Source organism: Heterodontus francisci, chromosome 17, assembly GCF_036365525.1.
Source record: "Heterodontus francisci isolate sHetFra1 chromosome 17, sHetFra1.hap1, whole genome shotgun sequence".
Lineage (NCBI taxonomy): Eukaryota > Metazoa > Chordata > Chondrichthyes > Heterodontiformes > Heterodontidae > Heterodontus > Heterodontus francisci.
The window spans coordinates 18333347-18360033 of NC_090387.1; the positions used below are offsets into that span (position 1 = coordinate 18333347).

General features: G+C 43.4%; 1 protein-coding gene across 3 annotated transcripts in view; it reads left to right on the plus strand.

Annotated features, from left to right (window-relative positions):
• The window catches only part of LOC137378740 (meckelin-like), a 196324-nt gene that overhangs the window by 62095 nt on the left and 107542 nt on the right, over nt 1-26687 (plus strand). For all 3 annotated transcript variants that reach the window (XM_068049104.1, XM_068049105.1, XM_068049106.1), the window contains exons 3-8: nt 89-167; nt 1251-1326; nt 6835-6901; nt 8048-8083; nt 18315-18386; nt 22430-22545. In XM_068049104.1, the coding sequence (XP_067905205.1) occupies nt 89-167; nt 1251-1326; nt 6835-6901; nt 8048-8083; nt 18315-18386; nt 22430-22545 (446 nt within the window). The remainder of the gene's footprint in view (nt 1-88; nt 168-1250; nt 1327-6834; nt 6902-8047; nt 8084-18314; nt 18387-22429; nt 22546-26687) is intronic.

The window sequence follows — 26687 nt, forward strand, 5'->3', positions numbered from 1 at the left end:
CTTGAATTCACTAGTAAAGATGCCTGACAATCACTGCATGATATGCAAATAATTAATATTTGTTTATGACATTTTGCCAACTGTTTAGAATCAAGTCGTGTCTGTGGACAGGAAGCTGTGCTTGGAGTATACAGGATTCCAGTCATGTCAAAATGGCCAAGTCCGAGGTATGTTTTTGTTACCCATTACTGCCTGCTGGAGTGTGCAACAGGCAATGGTCAGGATTCTTGTTTGACTTTTTCAAATCCCTAGCTGTAGCATTTGAACTGCTGCATGAGTTCATTTTATTTATTTATTTTTATTTATTTATTTAGAGATACAGCACTGAAACAGGCCCTTCGGCCCACTGAGTCTAGGCCGACCATCAACCACCCATTGATACTAATCCTACATTAATCCCATATTCCTACCACATCCCCTACCACCTACCTACACTAGGGGCAATTTACAATGGCCAATTTACCTATCAACCCGCAGGTCTTTGGCTGTGGGAGGAAACTGGAGCACCCGGCGAAAACCCATGTGGTCACAGGCAGTACCCAGAATCGAACCCGGGTCACTGGAGCTGTGAGACTGCAGTGCTAACCACTGCGCCACTGTTGAAGTGAGTCAGGTTTTATCTTTTCATTCGTGGGATGTGGACATCGCTGGTTCGGCAGTATTTATTGCCCTTGAACTGAGTGGCTTCTGAGGCCATTTAAAAGTCAACCACATTGCTGTGGGCTGGAGTCATATGTAGGCCAGACCAGGTAAGGTTGGCAGATTTCCTTCCCTAAAGGATATCCGTGAACCAGATGGGTTTTTACAACAATCGACTAATGGTTTCATGGTCCCATTAGACTAGCTTTTAATTCCAACTTTATTAATTGAATTCAGATTTCACCACCTGCAGTGGTGGGATTTGAACCCATATCCCCAGGGCAGTCGCCTGGGCTCTAGATTACTAGTCCAGTGACATTACCACGACGCCACTGCCTCCCCAAGCTCGTAGATCGAGAGTTGAACTGGGGGCCCTCGGGCTCTTTTTGGCTTGATTCTACACTGTGCAGAGGAATTGCTCACCATGTAATTGAGAGAACCCGTTAATTTCTTTTTTATGGGTAGTTTTAGAATTGGAACAGGTTACAAAAAGCAAGTGAGAAACATTGATAACTTTAATTTTAATTTGCTTTTGAGATTCTCAGTCTGAACGGGGTGAAAAACATAAAAGTTTAGATTCTGAGAGAGTTCACAGAGTTTTGTTTTTACAGTGGAGAACTTGTCCATGAGGTCAGCAAGCTGTCAAACCTGTTCCAACAAGACAGTGCCAAATATTTTGGGTAACATGTAAGTGCCTCGCCATTTGTGAATAATATCTAACTGCTTGCATCTGATCTTGTGACCACGCTGTTGAAGAAGTTCTTCTGTTTCTTTAAAGCATATCATCCTGCCATCTTTTTCCCCTATTTCGTCCCTCACCACCCCCGCCCCCACAAGATACTGACTCTGGCTGGGGTGCAGTTTCACAAGCTTTGGTTTCCATCTTGTTTTTTACCCATGTGACCATATTTCATTTGTAAGACCAGATGTTGAGAGTCAGTAAACTAGAACTATGGAGGTGTCATACTAAACCTAAACCTGTCATCTACACATTTGGATTTTCCAGCAGGACTGACTGGATAGCAATCAGGAATTGCTGATTATAGCAGCCCTATCAGCAGCACATCTGCAATCATAGAGAGATACAACACTGAAACAGGCCCTTCAGCCCAAGACGTCTGTGCCGACCAACAGCCACCCATTTATACTAATCCTACATTAATCCCATATTCCCTACCACATCCCCACCATTCTCCTATCTACACTCGGGACAATTTACAGTGGCCAATTTACCTGTCAACCTGCACGTCTTTGGCTATGGGCGGAAGCCAGAGCACCCAGCGGAAACCCACACGGTCATAGCGAGAACTTGCAAACTCCGCACAGGCAGTACCTAGAACTGAACCCGGGTCGCTGGAGTTGTGAGGCTGCGGTGCTAACCACTGCGCCACTGTGCCGCCCAGCAGATACAAGCCGAGTCCAATCTTTCCTTATATGACAGCCCGCCCATTCCAGATATTAGTCTAGTAAACCTACTCTGTACTGCCTCCAACGCATTTACATTCTTCCTTAAATTAGGAGATCAGTACTGTACACAGTACTCCAGATGTAGTCTCCCCAATGCCCTATATAGCTGAAGCATAACCTCCTTTTGTATTCAATTTCCCTTGCGATAAGCGATAACATTCTATTAGCTTTCCTAATTACGTGCTGTACCAGCATACTAATCTTTTGCGATTCATGGATTAGGACACTCAGATCCATCTGCATCTCAGAGCTCTGCAATCTCTCACCATTTAGATAATCTGCTTTTTTTAAATTCTTCCTGCAAAAGTGGACAATTTCACATTTTTCCACATTATACTCCATTTGCCAGGTCTTTGCCCACTCACTCAACCTACCTATCATTTTTAACTTTATCCCTTTGAAGCCTCCTTGTGTCATCTTCACAAATTACTTTCCTACCTATCTTTGTGTCATCAGCAAATTTAGCAACCATACCTTTGGTCCCTTCATCTAAATCATTTATATAAATTGGAAAAAGTTAAGGCCCCAGCACAGATCCCTGTGGTGCACCACTTATTACATCTTGCCAACCAGAAAATGACCCATTTATGCCTACTCTCTGCTTCCTGTTAGATAGCCAATCTTCTATCCATGCCAATATGTTACCCCCAACACCATATATTAATGACTTAGACCTTGGTGTACAGGGCACAATTTTAAATTTGCAGATGATACGAAACTTGGAAGCATTGTGAACTGTGAGCAGGATAGTGTAGAACTGCAAAAGGACATAGACAAGTCAGCAGAATGGGCAGACAGGCGACAGATGATGTTCAGTGCAGAAAATGTGAAGTTATTCATTTTGGTAGGAAGAGCGTGGAGAGACAATATAAAATAAAGGGTACAATTTTAAAAGGGGTGCAGGAGCAAAGGGACCTGGGTGTGTATGTGCAAATGTCATTGAAGGTGGCAGGACAGATTGTGAGAGCAGTTAATAAAGCATACAGTATCCTGGGCTTTATTATTAATGGCATAGAGTACAAAAGCAAGGAAGTTATGTTGAACTTGTATAAGAGACTAGTTTGGCCTCAGCTGGAGTATCGCATCCAGTTCTGGGTGCCGCACTTTAGGAAAGACGTGAGGTCATTGGAGAGAGTACAGAAAAGATTCTTGGGAATTGTTCCAGGGATGAGGAACTTCAGGTACAAAGATAGATTATAGAAATTAGGACTGTTTTATATGAAGAAGAGAAGGTTAAGAGGTGATTTGATAGAGGTATTCAAAATCATGAGTGGTCTGGACAGAGTAGATAGAGAGAAACTGTTCCCACTCGTGAAAAGATCGAGAACAAGAGGGCACAGATTTTAAAAAAAAGCGAAAGTGACATGAGGAAAATCTTTTTCACGCAGCGAGTGGTTAAGGTCTAGAATGCACTGCCTGAGAGTGTGGTGGAGGCAGGTTCAATTGAAGCATTCAAAAGGGAATTAGACTCTTTCATGGAAAGGAAGAATGTGCAGGAATACGGGGAGATGGCGGGGGAATGGAACTGAGGGAATTGCTCTTTTGGAGAGACAATACGGATACAATGGGCCGAATGGCCTCCTTCTGCGCTGTAACAGTTCTGCGATTCTGTGAAATGGACCCGCGATCTCAGTACTCATTACATGGGGTACAGACATGCACTTTAACCTTTTGTGCATTTGTTGATAAAATGCTAAGACTGAGTGAGACGGCAGAGTTTAAAAGTGCAGTGGCAGTGGGAAGGACTGAGACTGAGTGAGACTGGCAGAGTTTAAAAGTGCAGCGGCAGTGTGCCGGAGTTTTGAGGTGACGTGACGTCGCAGGAGAGCTGCAAGGTGATTGGTTGGTGAGTCACTGCTGTTAGGCAATAGCTCTAAATAGCTGGATAAGTATCTTGGGTAAGAAAAGTTTAACGTTTATTTCAAATATAGGAAGTAGTTATTTTTTTAGGGAGTTCTGTAGTAACGAGGACCAGGGAAGAAGGGCCCTAGAGTAAATGATATTATTGGACATTAAGATCTTCCAGAAGGTCTAATTTAATTTAAAGGGTTAAGTCATGGCAGGAGAGCTCAAAGCTGTGGTGTGCTCCTTGTGCTCCATGTCGGAAGCCGGGATCATTTCCAGTGCCCGGGAACAGCATGTGTGCAGAAAATGTATCCAGCAGCAGCTCCTGGAAGCCCAGGTTTCAGAGCAGGAGCGGCAGCTCGGGACACTGTGGAGTATCCACGAGGTGGAGATTATCGTGGATAGCACGTATAGAGAGGTGGTCACACGGCAGGCTCAGACCCCATCGGCAGGAGGGGAATGGATGACTACCAGGCAGAGCAAGAGGACTTGGCAGGCAGTTCAGGAATCTCCTGTGGCTGAATCTCCTGTGGCTATTCCCCTGCAAAACAGGTGTACTGCTTTGGATACTGTTGGGGGGAATGGCCTCTCAGGGGAAAGCAGCAACAGCCCAACTCGTTGCATCACGGTTGACTCTGCTGCCCTGGGGGGAGTAAAAAGTGTGGGAATACAATAGTTATAAGGGATTCAATTGTAAGGGGAATAGACAGACCACAAAAGAGACTCCAGGATGGTATGTTACCTCCCTGGTGCTAGGGTCAAGGACGTCTCAGAGCGGTTACAGGACATTCTGAAGGGGGAGGGTGAACAGCCAGTGGTCGTGGTACACATTGGTACAAACGACATAGGTAAAAAAAGGATGAGGTCCTAAAAGCAGAATATAGGGAGCTAGGAAGTAAGTTGAAAAGTAGGACCTCAAAGGTAGTGATCTCAGGATTACTACCAGTGCCACGTGCTAGTCAGAGTAGAAATAGCAGGATATATCAGATGAATATATGGCTGAAGAGATGGTGTGAGGGGGAGTCAGTGGATGTGGTTTATTTGGACTTTCAGAAGGCTTTCGACAAAGTCTCACATAAGAGGATAGCATGTAAAATTAAAGCGAATGGGATTGGGGGTAATGTATTGCGATGGATAGAAAATTGGTTGGCAGACAGGAAACAAAGAGTAGGGATAAATGGGTCTTTTTCCGAATGGCAGGCAGTGACTAGTGGAGTACTGCAGGGATCGGTGCCAGGACCCCAGCTATTCACAATATACATTAATGATTTAGATGAGGGTACTAAATGTAATATCTCCAATTTGCAGATGACACAAAACTGAGTGGGAGGGTGAGTTGTGAGGAGGATACAGAAAGGCTTCAGGGTGATTTGGACAAGTTGAATGAGTGGGCTAATGCATGGCAGATACAGTATAATGTGGATAAATGTGAGGTTATCCACTTTGGTAGCAAAAACAGGAAGGCAGATTATTATCTGAATGGCTATAAACTGAGAGAGGAGAATATGCAGCGAGACCTGGGTGTTCTCGCACATCAATCGCTGAAGGTAAGCATGCAGGTGCAACAGGTGGTAAAAAAGGCAAATGGTATGTTGGCCTTCAGAGCGAGAGGATTTGAGTACAGGAGCAGGGATGTCTTGCCGCAATTATACAGGGCCTTGGTGAGGCAACACCTGGAATATTGTTTGCAGTTTTGGTCTCCTTATCTGAGGAAGGATGTTATTGCTGTAGAGGGAGTGCAGCGAAAGTTTACCAGACTGATTCCTGGGATGGAGGGACTGACGTATGAGGAGAGATTGAGCCGGTTAGGATTATATTCGCTGGAGTTCAGAAGTGTGAGGGGGGATCTCATAGAAACCTATAAAATTCTAACAGGACTTGACAGGGTAGATGCAGGAAGGACGTTCCCGATGCTGGGGGAACCCAGAACCAGGGGTCATAGTCTAAGGATACGGGGTAAACCTTTCAGGACTGAGATGAGGAGAAATTTCTTCATCCAGAGAGTGGTGAGCCTGTGGAATTCACTACCACAGTAAGCAGTTGAGGCCAAAACATTGTATGTTTTCAAGAAGGAGTTAGATATAGCTCTTGGGTCTAAAAGGCTCAAAGGGTATGGGGCAAAAGTGGGAACAGGTTACTGAGTTGGATGATCAGCCATGATCATAATGAATGGCGGAGCAGGCTCGAAGGGTCGAATGGCCTATTCCTGCTCCTATATTCTATGTTTCTAAAGCAGAGTGGGCATGTACTTTTGATCATTGTGATTGCTTTACTTTCTTGGTTACTTAATGCTGGTAGATACTTCTTGGGTAAATGTACACCATTAAATACATTTATGTATTTTGAGTTCAGGTAAGGGGTACTCTACTAAAATTAATGCGTGAATCTAAAACGGTGTTCCCATAGCCATGCTTGTGGCTGGTCAACAATTTCTATTGGGCAGCACTTGTATAGTTGCCAATGGAACCACTGCAGGAATCCAAATATGTATAACTCAATGGAGTTTTGTTGTCGTAGGGAGTTGCCAGATAGCAAACATTGTTGGAACCAATGGGAAACAAATCTAGGAATATAGAACATTTTTGGAACAGGATAATGCTGTCCAAATTTGAGAGGCAGCCAAACTATGCCAAGCCTCTTTAATGGGATCAAGGTAGGGGGCTGAAAATAGTATTGTCGGTAATTTAAGGTGTGGAAGTTAATTTTTCTCATTGTAGTAACAGTACTGCACAATTCTATTATCACTGTGAAAAGAGGTCTCGTCACACTGTATGTATTGGCTCCTTTGTGTACCTCATTTGTTTATTTCACTAATTGACTTTTAGCTGCAGCAGGCTCTGGATCAGTTTCAAGTTTTATGTACATTTCCTGTTTGTTTTCTAGGTGTGTACCCTGCCAGGAAACTTTCATTTTGGCTACCAACAGTTGCACCTGTCCTTCCGCCAACTTGGTAAGTGGTTTAATGTTGCTGGAGCCGCCAGAGACACCGGACTAGAGTCAGTGTTAGGGTGAACATTAACTTTATCCAAGTAATTTTACTGAATTTTACAAAGCAGATTCTGCCTGGTGTGAGGAAATACAATAACTTGAAAAATTGGGTCTTTTTTTTTGTTAGAACAATGTAAATTATGCAGCAATATCATAAATGTTTAAAAGTATGGAAGGATAGTGCAGGGTACATCAAAGCAGATGGTTTCCAGTAGTTGAGGGACAATAGATACAAGATTAAGTGTAAGAGATTTAGTACAGAGAGGAAATTTCTTGACACAGTTAGTTGTGAGTATGTGGCATTTACGTCTAGGGTTAGTGGTTGAAGCAGATATAATTCAAAATTAGATTGCACAGGCGGGCGACGGGTTGTGAGGACAGGATGGGTAAATCTGATTATAACTGTCTGCTTTCAGGGAGGGGTAATGCCAACAGGGACTGGCTGGGCTGAATGCCCTGTTTTCTTGTAGTTTTACTGTGCCTATGTATTTCCATGTCAGTTTGTGAACACTAAGATCTCACAAACAGCATTGAGATAAATGACCAGATGATAAGTTTTAACAATGTTGGTTTAGGGCTAAATTTTGGCTACAACACAGAATGAACTCCTCTGCTCTTCCTTGAATAGTGCCATGGGATCTTTGACATCCACTTGAGAGAGCAATTGGTTGAGCATCTCATCCAAATAATTACATCTCCAACAGTACAGCAGCCTCCCAGTACTGTTGGCCCAGCTTATGTGCAGAAGTGGGGCTTGAACTCACATTCTTCTGACTCAGCGGCAAGAGTGAGCTGACACTTGCAATGGGCTAGTCCTTGATGTGAGAGCATAGCTTATGGTCAGGCCTCTCTAGCAAGTTCATAAATGAGGCTTAAATTGACAACCCCTCAGAATTTTCCTCACTCATCCTTGGGATATGTATCTTGCTTGAATTTAAGTGGTTTCTGGGGGAGACTGAAACCTTGATGGGAATAATGAGATATAATCCATGTTTTGCATTCCGTGGTGAAGTGTACCAATAATCGCATTTGCTGAATGGTCAGAACTGCATTTTATAAGTTCATTATTTTGTACTATTCTGTAATTAAGTTGTCATTCTCATTTCAGAAAGGAGGACTCTGCTTTGCAAACACTAAATTGCCAGTAAGAATTTATTTATTTCTCTTATTCTATATAGCTTTAAATACAGAATCATTAGGGAGAAAACAGCACTTAAACATTAAAGTCCAAAACTCTATGTTTTATATTTTTATTTAGAGATACAGCACTGAAACAGGCCCTTCAGCCCACGCTGACCAACAACTACCCATTTATACTAATCCTACGTTAATCCCATAATCCCTACCACCTACCTACACTAGGGGCAATTTATAATGGCCAATTTACCTATCAACCTGCAAGTCTTTGGCTGTGGGAGGAAACCGGAGCACCCGGCGGAAACCCACGCTGTCACAGGGAGAACTTGCAAACTCCGCACAGACAGTACCCAGAATTGAACCCAGGTCGCTGGAGCTGTGAGGCTGCAGTGCTAACCACTGCGCCACTGTGCTTTTACAAATGAAATCATTCTCCACTATGATAAGCGGATGTGGATGCTCAATCATTGAGTATATTCAAGACTGACATCAACAGAGTTTTGGACACTAAGGGAATCAACAGATATGGGATAAAATGAGAAAGTGGAATTGAGGTGGAAGATCAATCATAATCTTACTGAATGGCGAAGCAGGCTCAAGGGGTTGTATGGCCTACTCTTATTTCTCAGGCTCTAATGTGAGATAAATGTTTTTGGATTCGGCTGACAATTTGAGTGTCCCACACTGCTATTACTTGAGGTATGCTCTAGCTGAGTATGTACCCCTCATTCTGTGGCTCTTCTGTTATTTCCAAATGCCCCAATGGTTTTCTATGCACATGGGTTTTCTCCACTGTGCCTGACTCCTTGACAGTCAAATAGAGGTCTGTGCCAGCAACAACCAGTGATGGCTTGAATTCACTTCCACCACCTGCCTCAGATCTAGCCCAGAAGAATGCATCGCCATGACACTCATCAGCCTCCACTGTTAATGTGGGGTAATTGCAAGTGTGGTATAACCACAGCAGGGATTACAGTCTGAGCTTTTGAAATGGGAATAGGTGACCTTTCCAACAAGGTTCACTTTTAAAAGTCGGAGTTAGGTTTGTGGCATGAGTGTGAAACTGAGCCAGACAGATGAGGGGAAGGTCCCAAGCAAGGATTCTAGTCTGTATTGAACTAAACGACCTCAGAAGAGATGGTGTTTATGGGGTTATAGTTTGCTTCTGTTGTGCCTAATACGCACTTACTCTTAAAGAATCCACGGAATCCGATTGGTGAAAGATCAATATTTTATTCACACACTAAATCATCAAATACAAGCTCTCACTAACTTGCACAGTATACTACCCATCAAGGCACGAGGTGATCAGTCTCGGACTAACGGCTGCTCTTCTCTTCTCTGAGCACTTGGTTCAGGGGTATCTTCTTGTGTGTTCTTCCCCAGGGTTCTCGTGCCTTCCCCAGTTTTAGTCAGGGGTTAAATCTTGTTTCCAAGACCCTCCCCTCTTACTTACTCATAGGGGTCTGGTGTAATAACATAATGATAATTCCTTATTTGACTCAGTGAGAATCTGTTCAACATTTTACAGTTTCCCATTGTCTACTATGAGTCTAATCATATCTGGTGTCCATGACGACTCCTTTATCTGCTACGTGCAAGAACCGTGTCTGGGATCATCAATATGTCTTTTCTATACTGTCTATACAATTCCTCGGCCATCTGTGTGCTGTGGCCCCTTTCTACCAAGCCCCACAATATGCTTTAACATACTGTTCATTGTTGTGTGACTAGCCCCTTTGTTTCAACTAAGTTCTTATGTGTTTTTACTATATGTGTTTTTATGGGTCTACAGTCCCCCCCTTTGATCCTGCAGGGCTATGCCCAAGGGATCACACTCTCATGTCTCTTACACTTGTGTAATTACAATTTCATTTTCAAAGCAAAAGCATAAGCAGTGTAATGTTAAAGAAAGCACAATTTAAGCATCACTATTACATAATCAATCACTTGTGCAAACATAATACAGTCGCAATTTCATTTTAGAGTACATTGAACATTCATTAATTCATTTTAAGTATCCACCAATAAGTTATACAATGATGCTTGTGTTACATAATCAGTTGTCTATCTTTTTATAGGGCAAGTTCAAATACTGATTGCCTTTAAGGTAACTGTCCAACCTGTGTTCATTCATCCTCTCACATTCCTTAATCAATTTCTTAAGTTTCCAAATTAAGTGTATCACATATAACACCATGAGAACCAAAACCATTATCAAGGCATTGGGAGATAATTCTAAACCAGGGGTGTATCTGCACATTTGACCCCTAATTCCATAAGTCCACCCACCAGGTAGAATCGTTTATCTCGTCAATCTCATCTTGTAGCATCTTCGACTGTTGTTCCAGATTGTAGTACACTGCAGCAATAGCTTCTAGTTGCTGCCTCTCTTTACCCAAGCACGTGGGAAATGGCTGAATAGTATATTCATAGTCCCGGAGGTAATTTATTAAGTCCTCCTTAATACTTTCTGTCACAATTATCCTTTCTGTCTTTCATTTATGTATGTCTACCAACTCCATCTTTTCTACTCTGGTTGGTATTCGTGGGTTGAAACCAAACATATTGTTGCTCACTGGACATGTCTGGTTATGCCCATACTGGTATTTCTTCGCCGTGGTGGTTAAGTAATATCTCCCCTTTCCCATATAGGCCACATGGGTTAGCCCTGACAATGCTTTCCTAGTTTCCATGGTGCAATTTACAGTGGCATTAAATCCACATTTTGATTCTGCTGTTTTATATATAGGATGAGGACATATGACCACCTGGTTTTCCAGACTACACTCAGACAATGTTGTTCCAATTACCTCTTTTCCAATTTCCACATCGTAGGGTAATATAGTATTTTATGTAATCTTTTCCCCTTATCACCCCTATATTTTCTACTTTGTATAATTGCATCCCGAACTTATCGCTTGGAATTACAGGTATTCCCAATACTCATAGATCTTGTATTTACACACTGCTGACCTTTCCATACCTTAACAAGTTTTCTGAGTTGGCACCTGGTAATTTTGTCATTTGTTTGACTAGTAAGTACTCCAAACTGGCACTGTCCTGCATCAATTTGCTTCAAACTTTCCCGAGTTTGTTCTAACATCCATGAATCATATGTACTACAAACACTTGCATTATTTGAAATGTTGTGGACCTCCTTTACCTTTTCTATTATATCATCAATAGTATGAGCATGACCTTCCAGTACTCTTACCAGTCCTGGCACTGCGTTCGTCAGATCCTGTCCTACTTTAGCTACACCACTCTGTCCCTTTTGCTCCTCTTTCGAAATATCCTTTACTAGCTGACTGAGAGCTTTAACTGTCTGGTCCACACTTTCCAAATCTATAGTATTGACAATTGAAGTTCCTGTATTAAAGACCGTGGCTGCGTCATTCACGAAACTACATTTATACCTCTTTCCCTTTATTATTCCCTCATCACCAAATTCCTGTCTCAGCAATTGTTGCGGTAATACCTTGTACAACTCTCAGGTCTTCTCAGGGCACCAGTCAGGTCGCTGGATATCTGAGATATTCATTATTACCGGTACCAACTCATTATGTATATTATCACATACAATTTTATTAGTTTTTATTATCGCAAGTCCATTTTCTGGTCCTGCAGTTAAGGCAGGGCAAGGGAGATCAGTCACTTGTGGCTGCTGGGTCGTAACCTTACTCGTTGGTAATTCGGATGTGGGGGTAGCCGTGGGGGTTGGTCCTTCTTGTCCGTTTAATCTCACGACCTGGAAAAGGAGCTGCCCTTTTTTATTTTCCCCAACACAATAGAGCCAATAGCCCCGATCATTGTGTGGTTTCACACATATTGATTGGTTTTTACAGTCTTTATCATCACACTGCCATACAGGGAACGCGGGGCCCCCTGGTGGGTCACTTTTGGGCATTCGACACATAACCACTGTCCGATAGTAACCTTTACAAGAAAGACCCACTGCAATTCGTCCCTGAGTCTGGGACTTCCATCCTCCTGTACATGTAATCCACATCCTGTCTGCCTGATCCCATCCTCCCCTGTAGAGGAACCGTCACCAGAAATTTTGATTGCTGGTTTGATTGCAGGCTCCTTCCCTTGTACACCCCTCAATGATTTTGACACAAAAGGTCCCTTGAGGGTCTTTGCTGTCAAAACCTGACACACATGGGGTTCGCCCTGGTAGATTAAATTGTCCGCCAGTTCTTTTTCAGGAGATCCTATAAAGGGGCTGCCTTTAAAGCAAATCCATCCATATGAACATAAGAGCATAAGAAATAGGAGCAGGAGTAGGCCATTCAGCCCCTCAAGCCTGCCCCACCATTCAATAAGATCATAGCTGATCTGTCCCAGGCCTCAACTCCTCTTTTGGGCCTGCTCTGCCTAACCCTCAACTCCCTGAGATTTCAAACATCTATTTACCTCCTCCTTAAATACATTTAGTGACCTAGCCTCCACAACTCTGAGGCAGAGAATTCCAGTGATTCACCACCCTCTGAGAGAAGAAATTCCTTCGCTTCTCAGTTTTAAATGTGTGCCCCCTCATTCTGTAATTATGTCCCCTAGTTCGAGATTCCCCCACTAGTGGAAACATCTTCTCAACATCTACCCTGTTGAGCCCTCTTAAAATCTATATGTTTCGGTAAGATCACCTCTCATTCTTCTAAACTCCAGTGAATAAAGGCCTAACCTGTTTAGCCGTTCTTGATAAAATAACCCCTTCATCCCAGGAATCAGCCCAGTGAAACTTTTCTGAACTGCATCCAATGCTAGTATATCCTTCTTTAAATACGGGGACCAAAACTGCATGCAATATTCCAGGTGTGGCCTCACAAAGGCCCTGTACAGTTGTAACAAGACTTCCCTATTTTTAAACTCTAACCCCCAGCAATGGTTCCTGCAATACGCAACAAGGCCCAAAAATGATCTCAGAGCCTTCGTATCGTGTGGTAGGGGAAGTTTGAGGATTGTCTGTGCTCTCATCTGCTCTATCTCATGCTTTCCCTGTGTTATTACTATTCCCAAATAGGAAACCTTTTCCTTCATTATCTGCGCCTTTTTTAGGTTTAACTTTCACTCCAACCTTCCAGAAGAGTCGAAGGAGCTCCTCCTTACTCTGTGCCAACTGCTGGTGGAATATCGACAGACTATTATGAAATCGCTGGGGGAGACATGTCCAGCGGAACTGTTGTCCCTGGAACGTAAACGCAAATTTATATTGACACTCTTGTGCCAGCGGTATGGACTGGAACCCATTGCTAATGTCCAACTCAGTAAACCACTTAGATTGTTTTTTTTTGTTTTCTAAAACTTTGTTTGTCCTCTTAAATGTCAGATAAATTTCCCTTTGATTGCTTTAAATAACTACTCATATCAATTAAATTTTGTTTATCGATTCCAATTTCTTTTGCCCAGACTTGGTGGTATTGTATTTTTTTTTTACATTAAAGGCAGAAGTGCTTGCAACTCTCTCTCCTTCTCAAGCACTTTGTCTCATTGATAAAAATGCTGTGACATTTGATGTCTGCAATTAGGTTCTTAAATTCTTAAAGCTGCTGGATCTCCACAGAGGGTGGTGGTTGATGGCAAATGTTCATCCTGGAGTTTAGTTACTAGTGGTGTACCGCAAGGATCTGTTTTGGGGCCACTGCTGTTTGTCATTGTTATAAATGACCTGGAAGAGGGTGTAGAAGGGTGGGTTAGTAAATTTGCGGATGACACGAAGGTCGGTGGAGTTGTGGATAGTGCCGAAGGATGTTGTAGGGTACAGAGGGACATAGATAGGCTGCAGAGCTGGGCTGAGAGATGGCAAATGGAGTTTAATGCGGAAAAGTGTGAGGTGATTCACTTTGGAAGGAGTAACAGGAATGCAGAGTACTGGGCTAATGGGAAGAGTCTTGGTAGTGTAGATGAACAGAGAGATCTTGGTGTCCAGGTACATAAATCCCTGAAAGTTGCTACCCAGGTTAATAGGGCTGTTAAGAAGGCATATGGTGTGTTAGCTTTTATTAGTAGGGGGATCGAGTTTCGGAGCCACGAGGTCATGCTGCAGCTGTACAAAACTCTGGTGAAGCCGCACCTGGAGTATTGCGTGCAGTTCTGGTCACCGCATTATAGGAAGGATGTGGAAGCTTTGGAAAGGGTGCAGAGGAGATTTACTAGGATGTTGCCTGGTATGGAGGGAAGGTCTTACGAGGAAAGGCTGAGGGACTTGAGGTTGTTTTCGTTGGAGAGAAGGAGGAGGAGAGGTGACTTAATAGAGACATATAAGATAATCAGAGGGTTAGATAGGGTGGATAGTGAGAGTCTTTTTCCTCGGATGGTGATGGCAAACACGAGGGGACAAAGCTTTAAGTTGAGGGGTGATAGATATAGGACAGATGTTAGAGGTAGTTTCTTTACTCAGAGAGTAGTAGGGGCGTGGAACGCCCTGCCTGCAACAGTAGTAGACTCGCCAACTTTAAGGGCATTTAAGTGGTCATTGGATAGACATATGGATGAAAATGGAATAGTGTAGGTCAGATGGTTTCACAGGTCGGCGCAACATCGAGGGCCGAAGGGCCTGTACTGCGCTGTAATGTTCTAATTCTAATTCTTGCTGTGGCATCAGTTCTCATGTGGCCTTGGAACCTAGAGTCACCTGCTTAAAAAAACAGAAAGAATCCATTGTGGCTCTGCCCCTGAGCCCAATGGGTTAATTTGTCCAATTATATCTGTCAATTTAGAAATTTAAGATTTAATGATGTCCAATATATAAATTTTACTCTGCACAATGCAAAAATTATGTGGTGGATTAAATGGAAAAACAATAGCTGCAGCAGGGTAAATTTCTTTGTTTGTCTCCAAGGGGGCGGAGCAAAACATTCTTGGCTATGTCACTTTACGTAACCTTTTTTTCTGATCGAAAAGAACTACACATCATTTTAAACTTTTTTTTCAATCCTTTTGGTATCCTTAGGGTTTGAAAATAACAAAATAATTAGTAACAAAGCTTCAAAGGAAAGCATTTCCATCAGGAAAGACAACATTTTAGATTAAACTGCAATTGTTTTCAAACCTTTAGCATCTTTTGTAAGAGGTTTCTAATCCCAGGATTTTTTTTTATAACAAAGATGATTACAAATTCCAATTCACTGTAGTAAATATTTAAAAATCAAAACTGCCAATGTTATGTGAACGAGTCTTATGTCTGGAATTAAAGACTCCCTCAAAACTTAACATAATAAACTTGAAAGTTCATTGTGGCCACAAATGAAATTTCCAGTTTTTTCAACTTAACAGGTCAATTAACCTTAATAGTATAAACTTAACTCAGACTTATTAACTTATAATACTTGTTAACTACACACAGAACAGAACAGAATAGCACGTGCTTTTTTTAAAGATAGGTAAATGATGTAATTTCTCTTCTTTCTTTGGGCGCCTTTTCAAATGACTGTAATAAAATCAAAAACTAAAGAAAAAGTTATTTAACATTCTTAAAACAAAAGATTTAACACCAGCTTCTTAAAAAAACTTTAAACAGACAGAATATTTCCCATATCTCCTTTGTTTATCCTTCTCTCCCTTAAACCAATATCCAATTCCTGACATTTGCTACTTAAAACAGTCAGTAAAACATGTCTTTAATTTAAACTCCAAAAAAACAAGAACAGATTTTCAACTGGAACTCCAATTAAAGCAGTGTTCTAAACTTCAAACTGGGTTTCTGCCAGACATCTTCAGACCTTCAAGGCTGAAGCTTATCTCTTAGAAAATTGTTCATTGCCTTTTCACAGTTGCAAACCCAACTTTTAAAATAAAAATAAAACTTTAACTTAAAGTATAATTCAGTTTTATATTCAATTCCAAACAAATTAGAAAATTGATTCCTGTAATGGGTTATGAATTCAAAGTACCAAAATCTCTGTCAAATTCCCTGTCCCGATGTCAAGGAACACACAGGTTCAACTAATTCACAACCAAAATAGGTTCCCACAAAATGTACACATGTAAAAATAGAAAAGTAACAGACTCATGCTTTCATCATTAAGGCCAGGCAACAAAGAGTTAGTTCTGCAGAACACAAGCTGCACATCACAAGGACATTCATTTCATTCGTGGAAGCTTCCAACATTCACACATTCGAATTAAAAGACACAGTAACTTGTTTTTACTCACTTGAAATTTCACTAAAACATAGTCTTTTTATGTCACTCTGCCGTAAACTTAGTCATGGAGCCCTCTGCATCCCCCTCCCCCACCCGCCCCAGTTATTAAAGGGCCAGGTAAGGCCAGGGTGGGGGCCGAAGGCTCGATTGGGGGTTCGGGGGGTGGTCATCCCAAGAACTGTAACCATCGTCATGGTACTTACTGGCCTTATCTGCCAAGTTGGCACGATTAAAGTCGCCATTGTCATCATCCTCCCTATCCGCAAAAGTGCATATTATGCCCCTCTGTGCTGAGAGTTCAGACTGTAGTTTACTTATCTCCTCCTGACATTTGGTATGATCCGCTGATTGGTACACCCGCTCCTTCTGTGAGCGGTGCAGAACTGTCAATGTGGTCTGTAAGTCAGAGCATTTCTGTTCTGCTCCTGTGAGCTATTCCTTCACCTTGTCCACTTCCCTCTCAGCCTTATTACGAATGTACTCAGCCTTTTCGGCCTGAGACTGGAATTGGATTAAATGCACTACCTGTGCTGAACTAACTGTTTCTGCCTTCAGGGCCCTATCAGCAGTGGCTTTCACTAACTTAGGCGCCCATTTGGCTTGGTGGGTATGCACATCCTTCCAATGCTGTACCCCATTGGACCCCTGGCCCGTGTACTGTTTAACTGCAAACTCTATCCACGAGGGCCACTTGCCCTTCAAATATTTCCGGAGCTCCAACTCCCACTCTGGCCTGGCCAGGGCCATAGTTACTCAAAGGTTCACCAATCCGATCCGGCAGACTCGTAACTTTGTTTATAAATTAGTTCAAACTCGGCGAGGTTATTCAAAATAACTTGAAATAGCTAGTTCCGAGTCCCTGTTCGGGCGGCAATTATATTGTGCCTAATACGCACTTACTCTTAAAGAATCCATGGAATCCGATTGGTGAAATGTATATCAATATTTTATTCACACACTAAATCATCAAATACAAGCTCTCACTAACTTGCACATTACTCAAGAATCATCAAGTACAAGTTCTCACTACTTGCACAGTATACTACCCATCAAGGCACGAGGTGATCAGTCTTGGACTTGCAGCTGCTCTTCTCTTCTCTGAGCACTTGGCTCAGGGGTATCTTCTTGAGTGTTCTTCCCCAGGGTTCTCGTGCCTTCCCTAGTTTCAGTCAGGGGTTAAATCTTGTTTCCAAGACCCTCCCCTCTTACTTACTCATAGGGGTCTGGTGTAATAACATAATGATAATTCCTTATTTGGCTCAGTGAGAATCTGTTCAACATTTTACAGTTTCCCATTGTCTTCTATGAATCTAATCATATCTGGTGTCCATGACGACTCCTTTATCTGCTTCGTGCAAGAACAGTGTCTGGGATCATCAATATGTCTTTTCTATACTGTCTACAATTCCTCGGTCATCTGTGTGCTGTGGCCCCTTTCTACCCAACAGCACCCCCCCACCATGCTTTAACATACTGTTCGTTGTTGTGTGACTAGCCCCTTTGATTCAACTAAGTTCTTAGGTGTTTTTACTATATGTGTTTTTACTGGATCTACACTTCAGTGTACCTGGGCTAGGTAAGGAAAATTCAACTAAAAAGACTTAAAAGCCTACTTTGGTAGTGGAGAGGGCACAATACAGACGTTAGCAGATCAACCACCCATTGTCCACCCAGCCTGATTTTCCTTCCCATCGAGCTCAAGGAAAATTAGGTGCATTGTATAACATGCACCTCCCATTTTGTGCTGCTAATAAAGTTGAATTTTACCCCCAATGTTCCAATGCCCTATCCCTCTTCAGTGACCTTTGCTAGAAGGTGCGAATGGGCGGGCACCAGGTGGGTACGGGAAGCGAGCTTGGTTGAGTGGCTTCCCCTCCATGATTGAATAGCCCTCAATATGCATTCTTTCTGGGCGCACACCACACAAAGAATGGGCAAGGCAGCTGAGCGCAGTGCGGGCGAGGAGCTAGCACTAAGTCAGTGTATGGTGCATGTTGCAGCAGGTAAATGGGAAAAATAAGGGAATTGAAACCTAGCACATCATTCATTCTTTATAATGTGAGATTGAATTTCAGTAATATTTTGTTTCAGCCCAGAATAGGAAGATTGCCAGATTCCATTTGGTATGAATTGCATCTTCAAGCAAGTTACCTGGCATGTTCGGTAAGTTATAACTTTCAAATCATAAATGGTGAATGACCTGGGGAGGGTGAGTTTTATCTTCACTGTAACTCAGGTGTAATTTGGGTTGTACTACTTTAAGACCCACCTGAATGTCAAGTGTAGAAAGTACTCAATTTTTCTGTCTGATTTCTTGTGTAATTATTCAAACCTACAGATGCAAACTCAAAATGGTGTAGGGATGACACCAATATTAGCAGAGGAAAATTGACTAAATCACATTTAAAGGGATTGAGACAATTGATGGGGAAAAACATGCAGAAAGTTTCTGGAGAGCATTAAATACATCCCAGTCTGTCAGCACCCTTTACCAAGGCTGAAGGAGGACGGGATTGAGATGTGGGAGGAAGGACGAAGGAAAAGAGAGCACACGGTGCAGGCATAAGTTGGCAAATAAATCACAACCGTACTTTCAAACTCCCAACTGCCATTGGCTTTCCATTTACCACAAAACCTCTGCAGCCACTCAGTTGTTCAGCCCCTTCCTCACGTTGACTGAAGCCTTGACCCCAGCAAACCTTTCGCTGTCTCCTAGCCGGGCCGTTCCCCTGCTGTCACTCTGCTTCCTCAAGTCCAGGAAACATAGACTTGATGGTATTTGGCACACCACTGGTTTAGCCATCCATCACCAGAGATGCCTAGATGCATCAAGCTCCACTGCATCTCATACTCCTCTGCTCTGGGATCATCCAGGAAAGTAAAGATAAACCAAGGGTCCATTTCTCCACTACCAATTGTCTTTCAGTCCCTCTTCCCTACCCCCCTCACCCTCGCCTCGAACAAAAAATGCAAGGAGCTCATGGACCTCTTTGTGACCAGAATAGAGACCATTCCTTCAGCTATATCTGCTGCACTTCCCTCCTTACCCATCAAACCATGTTCCCCGGGCCTAACCCTGAACAGTTGTCTTTTTGTCTCGTTTCTCACCCATCTCTGCACAGGTCCTCTTTGAACTCATCTCTTCCATGAGATCCACCTTATGCTCCATTGACCTGATTACCGCTAAACTCTTCACTCAGCTCTCCTACCTGTCTCTCAGTACTGGCTCATTATAATTGTTCTCCTTGGGGACGGTCCCATTCTTTCTCAAAACAGGTGTCTTTACACACTACCTCAAAGATCACACCCTTGCTTCTCTGACTGTAGCCTATTGTGCACCACCTAAGTGTTAATTGTGGTTCCGTGGGCAGGTTGTAGGTTCAAGTCCTACTCCAGCACTTGAGCTCAGAATCCATGCTTATACTTCACTGTAGTACTGAGGGAGTGCTGCACTGTTGGAGGTGCTGTTATTTTGGCTGAGCTGTTAAACCTAGGCCCAATCTGCGCTCTTGGGTGGATAGAAAAGATCCCATGGCACTCTTTTGATGATCGGGAGTGTTCTCCCCAATGTTCCAGCCAACATTTATCCCTGAACCAATATGACTCGAAACAGATCATCTGATCATTCCCATACTGCTATTTGTGGGACATTATGGTGTGCAATTCGGATGCTGACTTTCCCACATCACAACAGTGACTACACTGCAGAAGTGCTTTGGATGTCCAGAGGTGATCAAAGGCATTATATAGATGCAAGTTCTTCCTTTTATTGGCATCCATACCTTCAGCCACCTCAGCTCCATGCTCTGGAATTCCCTCCCTAAACTCCTCCATCTCTCTGTCACAGGGTAACTGCTGAGAAAATGTTTTCCCTTGGCTGGGGAATCTAGAACATGGGGGGGGGGGGGTGGTCACCATCTCAGAATAAGGGGTCAGCCATTTAGCAATGCGATGAGGAGAAATTTCTTTTACTCAAAGGGTTGTGAATCTTTGGAATTCTCTATTCCACTCAGACAGCTGTTGATGCTCAGTCGTTGAGTGAGGATTTGGACGAATGAGGCTCTTCAGTTACCTGGACAGATTGGAGAAGCTGTGCCTGTTCTTCTTAGAGAAAAGGTTGAGAGGAAATTTGATAGAGGTGTTCAAAATCATGAGGGGTCTGGAAGAGTAGGTAGAGAGAAACTGTTCCCATTGGCGGAAGGGTCGAGAACCAGAAGACACCGATTTAAGATGATTGGCAAAAGAACCAATGGCAAAATGATAGGATCTGGAATGCACTGCCTGAGAGCGTGATGGAGGCAGATTCAATTGTTGCTTTCAAAAGAGAATTGGATAAGCGCCTGAAGAGAGAAAAAGATCAGGGCTATGGGAAAGGACAAGGGAGTGGAAATAGCTGAGTTGCTCTTGCAGAGAGCTGGCATGGACGCAATGGGCTGAATGGCCCCCTTCTGTGCTGTAACCATTTTATGATTCTATATTTCAGACAGAGGTAGCTATATTTTTGGGTACTCAGCAAATTGAGGGATATGAGTTTGAGTGGAAGATCAGCCATGACCTTACTGAATGGTGAAGCAGGCTCGAAGGGCCAAAGGGCACAGTCCTGATCTTATTTTGCATGTTCTTATATTATGCACTTTCCTCCTTTTAAGACCCGCCTTAAAACTCACCTCTTTGCCCAAGTTTTTTGGACACCCTTCCTGCTATCATCATGTCCTTGTCTTGACTTTAGCTGTACCCAATATTCCAACACATAGGAGAAAAGACTGAAATACATAATACCTCAATTTGTACAGTGGTGGATTTAGAAATTTTTAAAGGGAGAAATTATATTAAATATGTTTCTGGGGGATGGGAGTGGTGTCTAGGCACAGGCCCCCAGCATAATTTGATTCTTGGTGCATTTTTCAGTATTTTGACGCATACTACTACTTCTACCTTTGAAGCCACAGGCAATTTTTTCTGGAAAAAATCTACAGATATAAATATTAGAACGTTTTTAATGCACTCAGCATTAGTGCAAACAAGATAGCAGTAACTTGTATTTCGAAAGTGCTCCTGAAGTGCAGGAAGATGTCTCACATGCTTAAAATTTGGAGGAAAAGCAAAACAACCAGCCATTCTGCCACAGATGCCCTCCTGTCAGTGTTCTAGATTGTTCAAATGCTCAACTGCACCATCGCAGAGACGCTGCAACGTATCCAACTCCACCCTTTCATAGCGACACTCCTTGCTGCAACGTTCACAGTTCACACTGCCATTCTTCTCTGCCTCTCCAATTCACTCTTCTTCCCTCTCCAGCCTCGTTGAGCCGGTGCTCCTGCTGGTAAATTCATTGTGTTTTTTTAATGTTCTTCACATGCTACTAGAACAGAGGAAACCCAACTGAAAGGCCAAGACCAGTAGTACAGGAAACATCAAGATTAAAAGAAAGTATTTTTAAAAAAATGAAACAAATCAATCAGTAATAACCAAATGATGACAGACCTGAGTTTAAAAAGCTTGCAGATTTTTGGAGGAAGGGATAATTGCGGGAAGTAAGGAGTGCCATAACATTGAAGTCCTGGGAAAGATGGGACTAAAGTAGGAAATGGTGTGATGAGTTTTGAGTCCAGCTCAGTCATTACACAGGGACCAGAAAGAGCATTTAATTGATGTGGCATATATAATTAATATGTTTTAATTATCAATAATTATTCAACTTTTCCCAGAGTGGGTGAGATTCAGTTGTATCAATGCAATCCAAACTCTGTCAACTGCTAAAACAAATGGATAAGTTATACCACAAATCGATGAATGACCTTAGACCTGAACACACTGCACACTCCTTGAATGGTTAGCATATGTTTATTGTGTAACATTGAGCAACAGATTTGTTTAGATTGTCTCACAAAGGTCTGTGTAAAATATACCTTTTTAAAATTGTAACTTTTCTTCCAGTCATTTGGAAATTTTTGATTATTAAAAGCTTACACGCCCCTGGGCCATGTGCGGTTCTGTGTATTTCTGAACGATGCAGAGATATCCGCGATCTCTTTCCCAGTTCTGCTGTTGTTTCCAGAATTTAAACCCAGCTGGAAAGATCAATACTAGATGGGGCCCTGTTTCAGTTTGGTTGAGTGGGCAGCTTCATGTCCAGGATCGGTTGAGTGGCTGCCTTCTGCACTGTAAGATTCTAAGTGGAAACTAATAAGAGCTTTCTTTTTCAGAATGCAAGCTATAGTAATCAGACAGCGTGCCAGCTCCTCACTAACCTGGTGGTGCTGAATGTGAACTCCTTAGTTAGTGGCGAGGCCTACATTCTGTACAGCTCGATAACTCCCACGTAAGTGAAACATTGTTTGCCATTCTCTGCCGCACCACGTCATTGTTAGCTGTCGCGAATTTCCGTCTATTATTTAAAAGGTCATGCCTGCTCTTGTACAATTTTCCCCTCCTGGGAGTGCTAAGGTACAGGTTTCTAGGTGCCAATGACCATTCACCGTGTGTGAGCTCAGACGGTGAGTGTCCTCAATCTGGTGAACCATCGATGCCAAGATTGATCCTGCCCACACCCAGCCAGAGCAAGCATCACTGGATCCAGGGGAGCTGAGGCCAGTTACAGTGCCCCCACCTGGCTGAGTTCAACTAATGCAGCATCAATGTTTGTCATTTGGTGGGGTGGGGGCACAATGTTGGGGTGAGGTGGTTGTTGGAGAGAATTCCTGGCCCAGTTCTGCATCGAGGGGAGCCAAATGATTACTTTTTCTTCCTTTTGGTGGGAAAATTCAGAGGAGAAGACAAGTCATTTTCTTGCACCTCCTTGTGTTTGGTATCAGAGCAACCTTGGCAGAGTTTTGGTGTTAAGATGCTCACTCATCCTCTCAGCCAGTGCAGATGTGTGGTAACAAATGAATAAATTACTGTGGTGTGTTTTGCTTATTGCTATGATATACCACTCCATCAAGACCAAAAGTCTGTTTATTACTGCTGCGATTAGCACTCGCCTAAGACCTAGGGGGAAACGATAACATAGTGGTAATGTTACTGAACTAGTAATCCAGAGACCCGGACTAATACTCTGGGGACTCTGGTTCAAATCCCACCATGGCTAATTAATGAAAATTTGGAATTGAAAGCTAGGCAGTAATGGTGACTGAAACTACCATAGATTGTCATTAAAAAACCCCATCTGGTTCCCGAATGCCCTTTAGGGAAGGAAATCTGCCGTCTTTACCTAGTCTGGCCTACATGTGACTCCCGATCCACAGCAATGTGGTTCACTCTTAATTGCCCTCTGAAATGGCCTAGCAAGCCTACAAAACTGCTACACGAAAATTGAAAAGGAATAAAACTGGATGGAATACCCGGCATCGGCCTCGGCACCAGAAACGACAATGGCAAACCCAGCCCTGTCAACCCTGCAAAGTCCTGAGCTGTTCCACAGACTAGTCAAGCAACAGCCTGACATAGTCATACTCATGGAAACATATTTTTCATTCAATGTCCTAGACACCACCATCACCATTCCTGGACACCATTCCCTTGTCCCGTTGCGAGGAGAGACCCACCAGAGATGGCGGCAGAGTGGTATACAGTCGCGAGGGAGTTGCCCTGGGAGTCTACTGTTACCATCAAGCCAGGGGATCAACCCTGGTTCAATGAGGAGTGCAGGACAGCATGCGAGGAGCAGCACAGGTGTACCTGAAAATGAGGTGTCAACCTGGTGAAGCTACAACACAAGACTACTGCATGCCAAACAGTGGAAGCAGCATGCAATAGACAGAGCTAAGCAATCCCATAACCAATGGATCAATCTAAGCTTTGCAGTCCTGCCACATCCAGTCGTGAATCATGGTGGACAATTAAACAACTAACTGGAGGAGGAGGCTCCACAAATATCCCCATCCTCAATGATGGGGGAGCCCAGCACGTCAGTGCAAAAGACAAGGCTGAAGCATTCACATCCATCTTCAGCCAGAAGTGCCGAGTGGATGATCCATCTTGGCCTCCTCCTGAGGTCCCCAGCATCACAGATGCCAGTCTTCAGCCAATCTGATGCACTCCACATGATATCAAGAAACGGCTGAAGGCACCGGTTACTGCAAAGGTCCTAACAACATCCTGGCTGTAGTACTGAAGACTTGTGCTGTAGAACTACCCACACCCCTAGCCAAGCTGTTCCAGTACAGCTACAACACTGACAATGTGGAACATTGGCCAGGTTTGTCCTCTGCACAAAAAAGAGAACAAATCCAACCCGGCCAATTACTATCCCATCAGTCTACTTTCGATCATCAGCAAAGTGATGGAAGGTGTCGTCACCACTGCTATCAAACACCACTTAAACAGCAATAACCTGCTAACTGATGCTCAGTTTGGGTTCCGCCAGGGCCACTAATTTCCTAACCTCATTACAGCCTTGTTCCGAATATGGACAAAAGACCTGAACTCGAGGCGAGGTGAGAGTGATTTGACAATATCAAGGTAGCATTTGACTGAGTATGGCATTAAGAAGCCCTAGCCAAACTGAAGTTAATGGGAAACAGAGGAAAAACTCTCCGCTGATTGGAGTCATACCTAGCACAAAGGTTGTGGTTGTTGGAGGCCAATCATCACAGCCCCAGGACATTGCTGAAGGAGTTCCTCAGGGAAGTGTCCTAGGCCCAACCGTCTTCAGCTGCTTCCCTCTATTATAAGGTCAGAAGTGGGGATGCTCGCTGATGATTGCACAATGTTCAGCACCATTCGCAACTCCTCAGATACTGAAGCAGTCCGCGACCATATGCAGCAAGACCTGGACAACATTCAGGCTTGGGCTGATAAGCGGCAAGTAACATTCATGCCACACAAGTGCCAGGCAATGACCATCTCCAACAAGAGAGAATCTAACCATCTCCCCTTGACATTCAACGACATTACCATCGCTGAATCCCCTATTATTAACATTTTGGGGGTTACCTTTGACCAGAAACTGAACTGGAGCAGACATATAAATGCAGTAGTTACAAGAGTAGGTCAAAAGCTGGGAATTCTGACTCCCCAAAGCCTGTCCACCATCTACAAGGCACAAGTCAGGAGTGTGATGGAATACTCTCCACTTGCCTGGATGAATGCAGCTCCAACAACACTCAGGAAGCTCGACACCATCCAGGACAAAGCCACCTGCTTGATCGGCACCTCATCCACCACCTTCAACATTCACTCCCCCCACCATTGATGCACAGTAGCAGCGGTGTGTACCATATGTAAGATGCACTGCAGCAACGCACCAAGGCTCCTTAGACAGCACCTTCCAAACCCACGACCTCTACCACCCAGAAGGACAAGGGCAGCAAATTTATTTATTTAGAGATACAGCACCGAGTCTGTGCCGACCAACAACCACCCATTTACATTCCTACATTAATCCCATGTTCCCTACCACATCCTCACCATTCTCCTACCTACACTAGGGGCAATTTACAATGGCCAATTTACCTATCAACCTGCAAGTCTTTGGCTGTGGGAGGAAACCAGAGCACCTGGTGGAAACCCACGCGGTCACAGGGAGAACTTGCAAACTCCGGACAGGCAGTACCCAGAACTGAACCCGGGTCGCTGGAGCTGTGAGGCTGCGGTGCTAACCACTGCGCCACTGTGCCGCCCATAAATGCATGGGAACCCCACCACCTACAAGTCCCCCTCCAAGTCACATACCATTCTGACTTGGAAATATATTGCCGTTCCTTCACTGTCACTGGATTAAAATCCTGGAACTCCCTCCCTAACAGCACTGTGGGTGTACCCGTGGCAGATGGACTTCAGCGGTTCAAGAAGGCAGCTCACCACCATCTTCTCAAGGGCAATTAGGGAAGGGCAACAAATGCTGGCCTTGTCAGCGACGCCCACATCCCATGAAAGAATAACAAAACAGATCTGCCCATCCCTCTCTTCTTTTTGTTGATTAAATCCAGGAAACAGACCGTAGAATTGTTTGTGTTTAGCACAAAGGTGATGTCATCTGCCCAGATGATACAAATACATTCAGTAAATATTTAACCGATGACAGTATCCCTGATGGACGAGTAAGTGACGTGATAGGAAAAAGGTATTGATGGATCTGGTTCTGGGGAATGAGGTGGGTCAAGTGATCAAGTGTCAATAGGGGAACATTTAGGGGACAGTGATTCTAGTTTCATAATGTTTAGGTTAACTATGAAAGAGGACAAGGAGCAATTCAGAGTACGAATAGATAATTGCGAGAGCCAATTTCAGTGGGGTGAGAACAGATCTAGCCCACGTAAATTGGAATCCAAAATTGGCAGGCAAAACTGTAACAGAACAATGGGCTGCCTTTAAAGAGGAGATGGTCCGGGTACAGTTGAGGTACATTCCCATTAGGAGGAAAGTTGAGAAAAATAAAGCCAGAGTTCCATGGATGATGAAAGTGATAGCGAGTAAGATGAAGCAGAATAGGGGGCCATGATTTTATGGGCCCCCATGAGG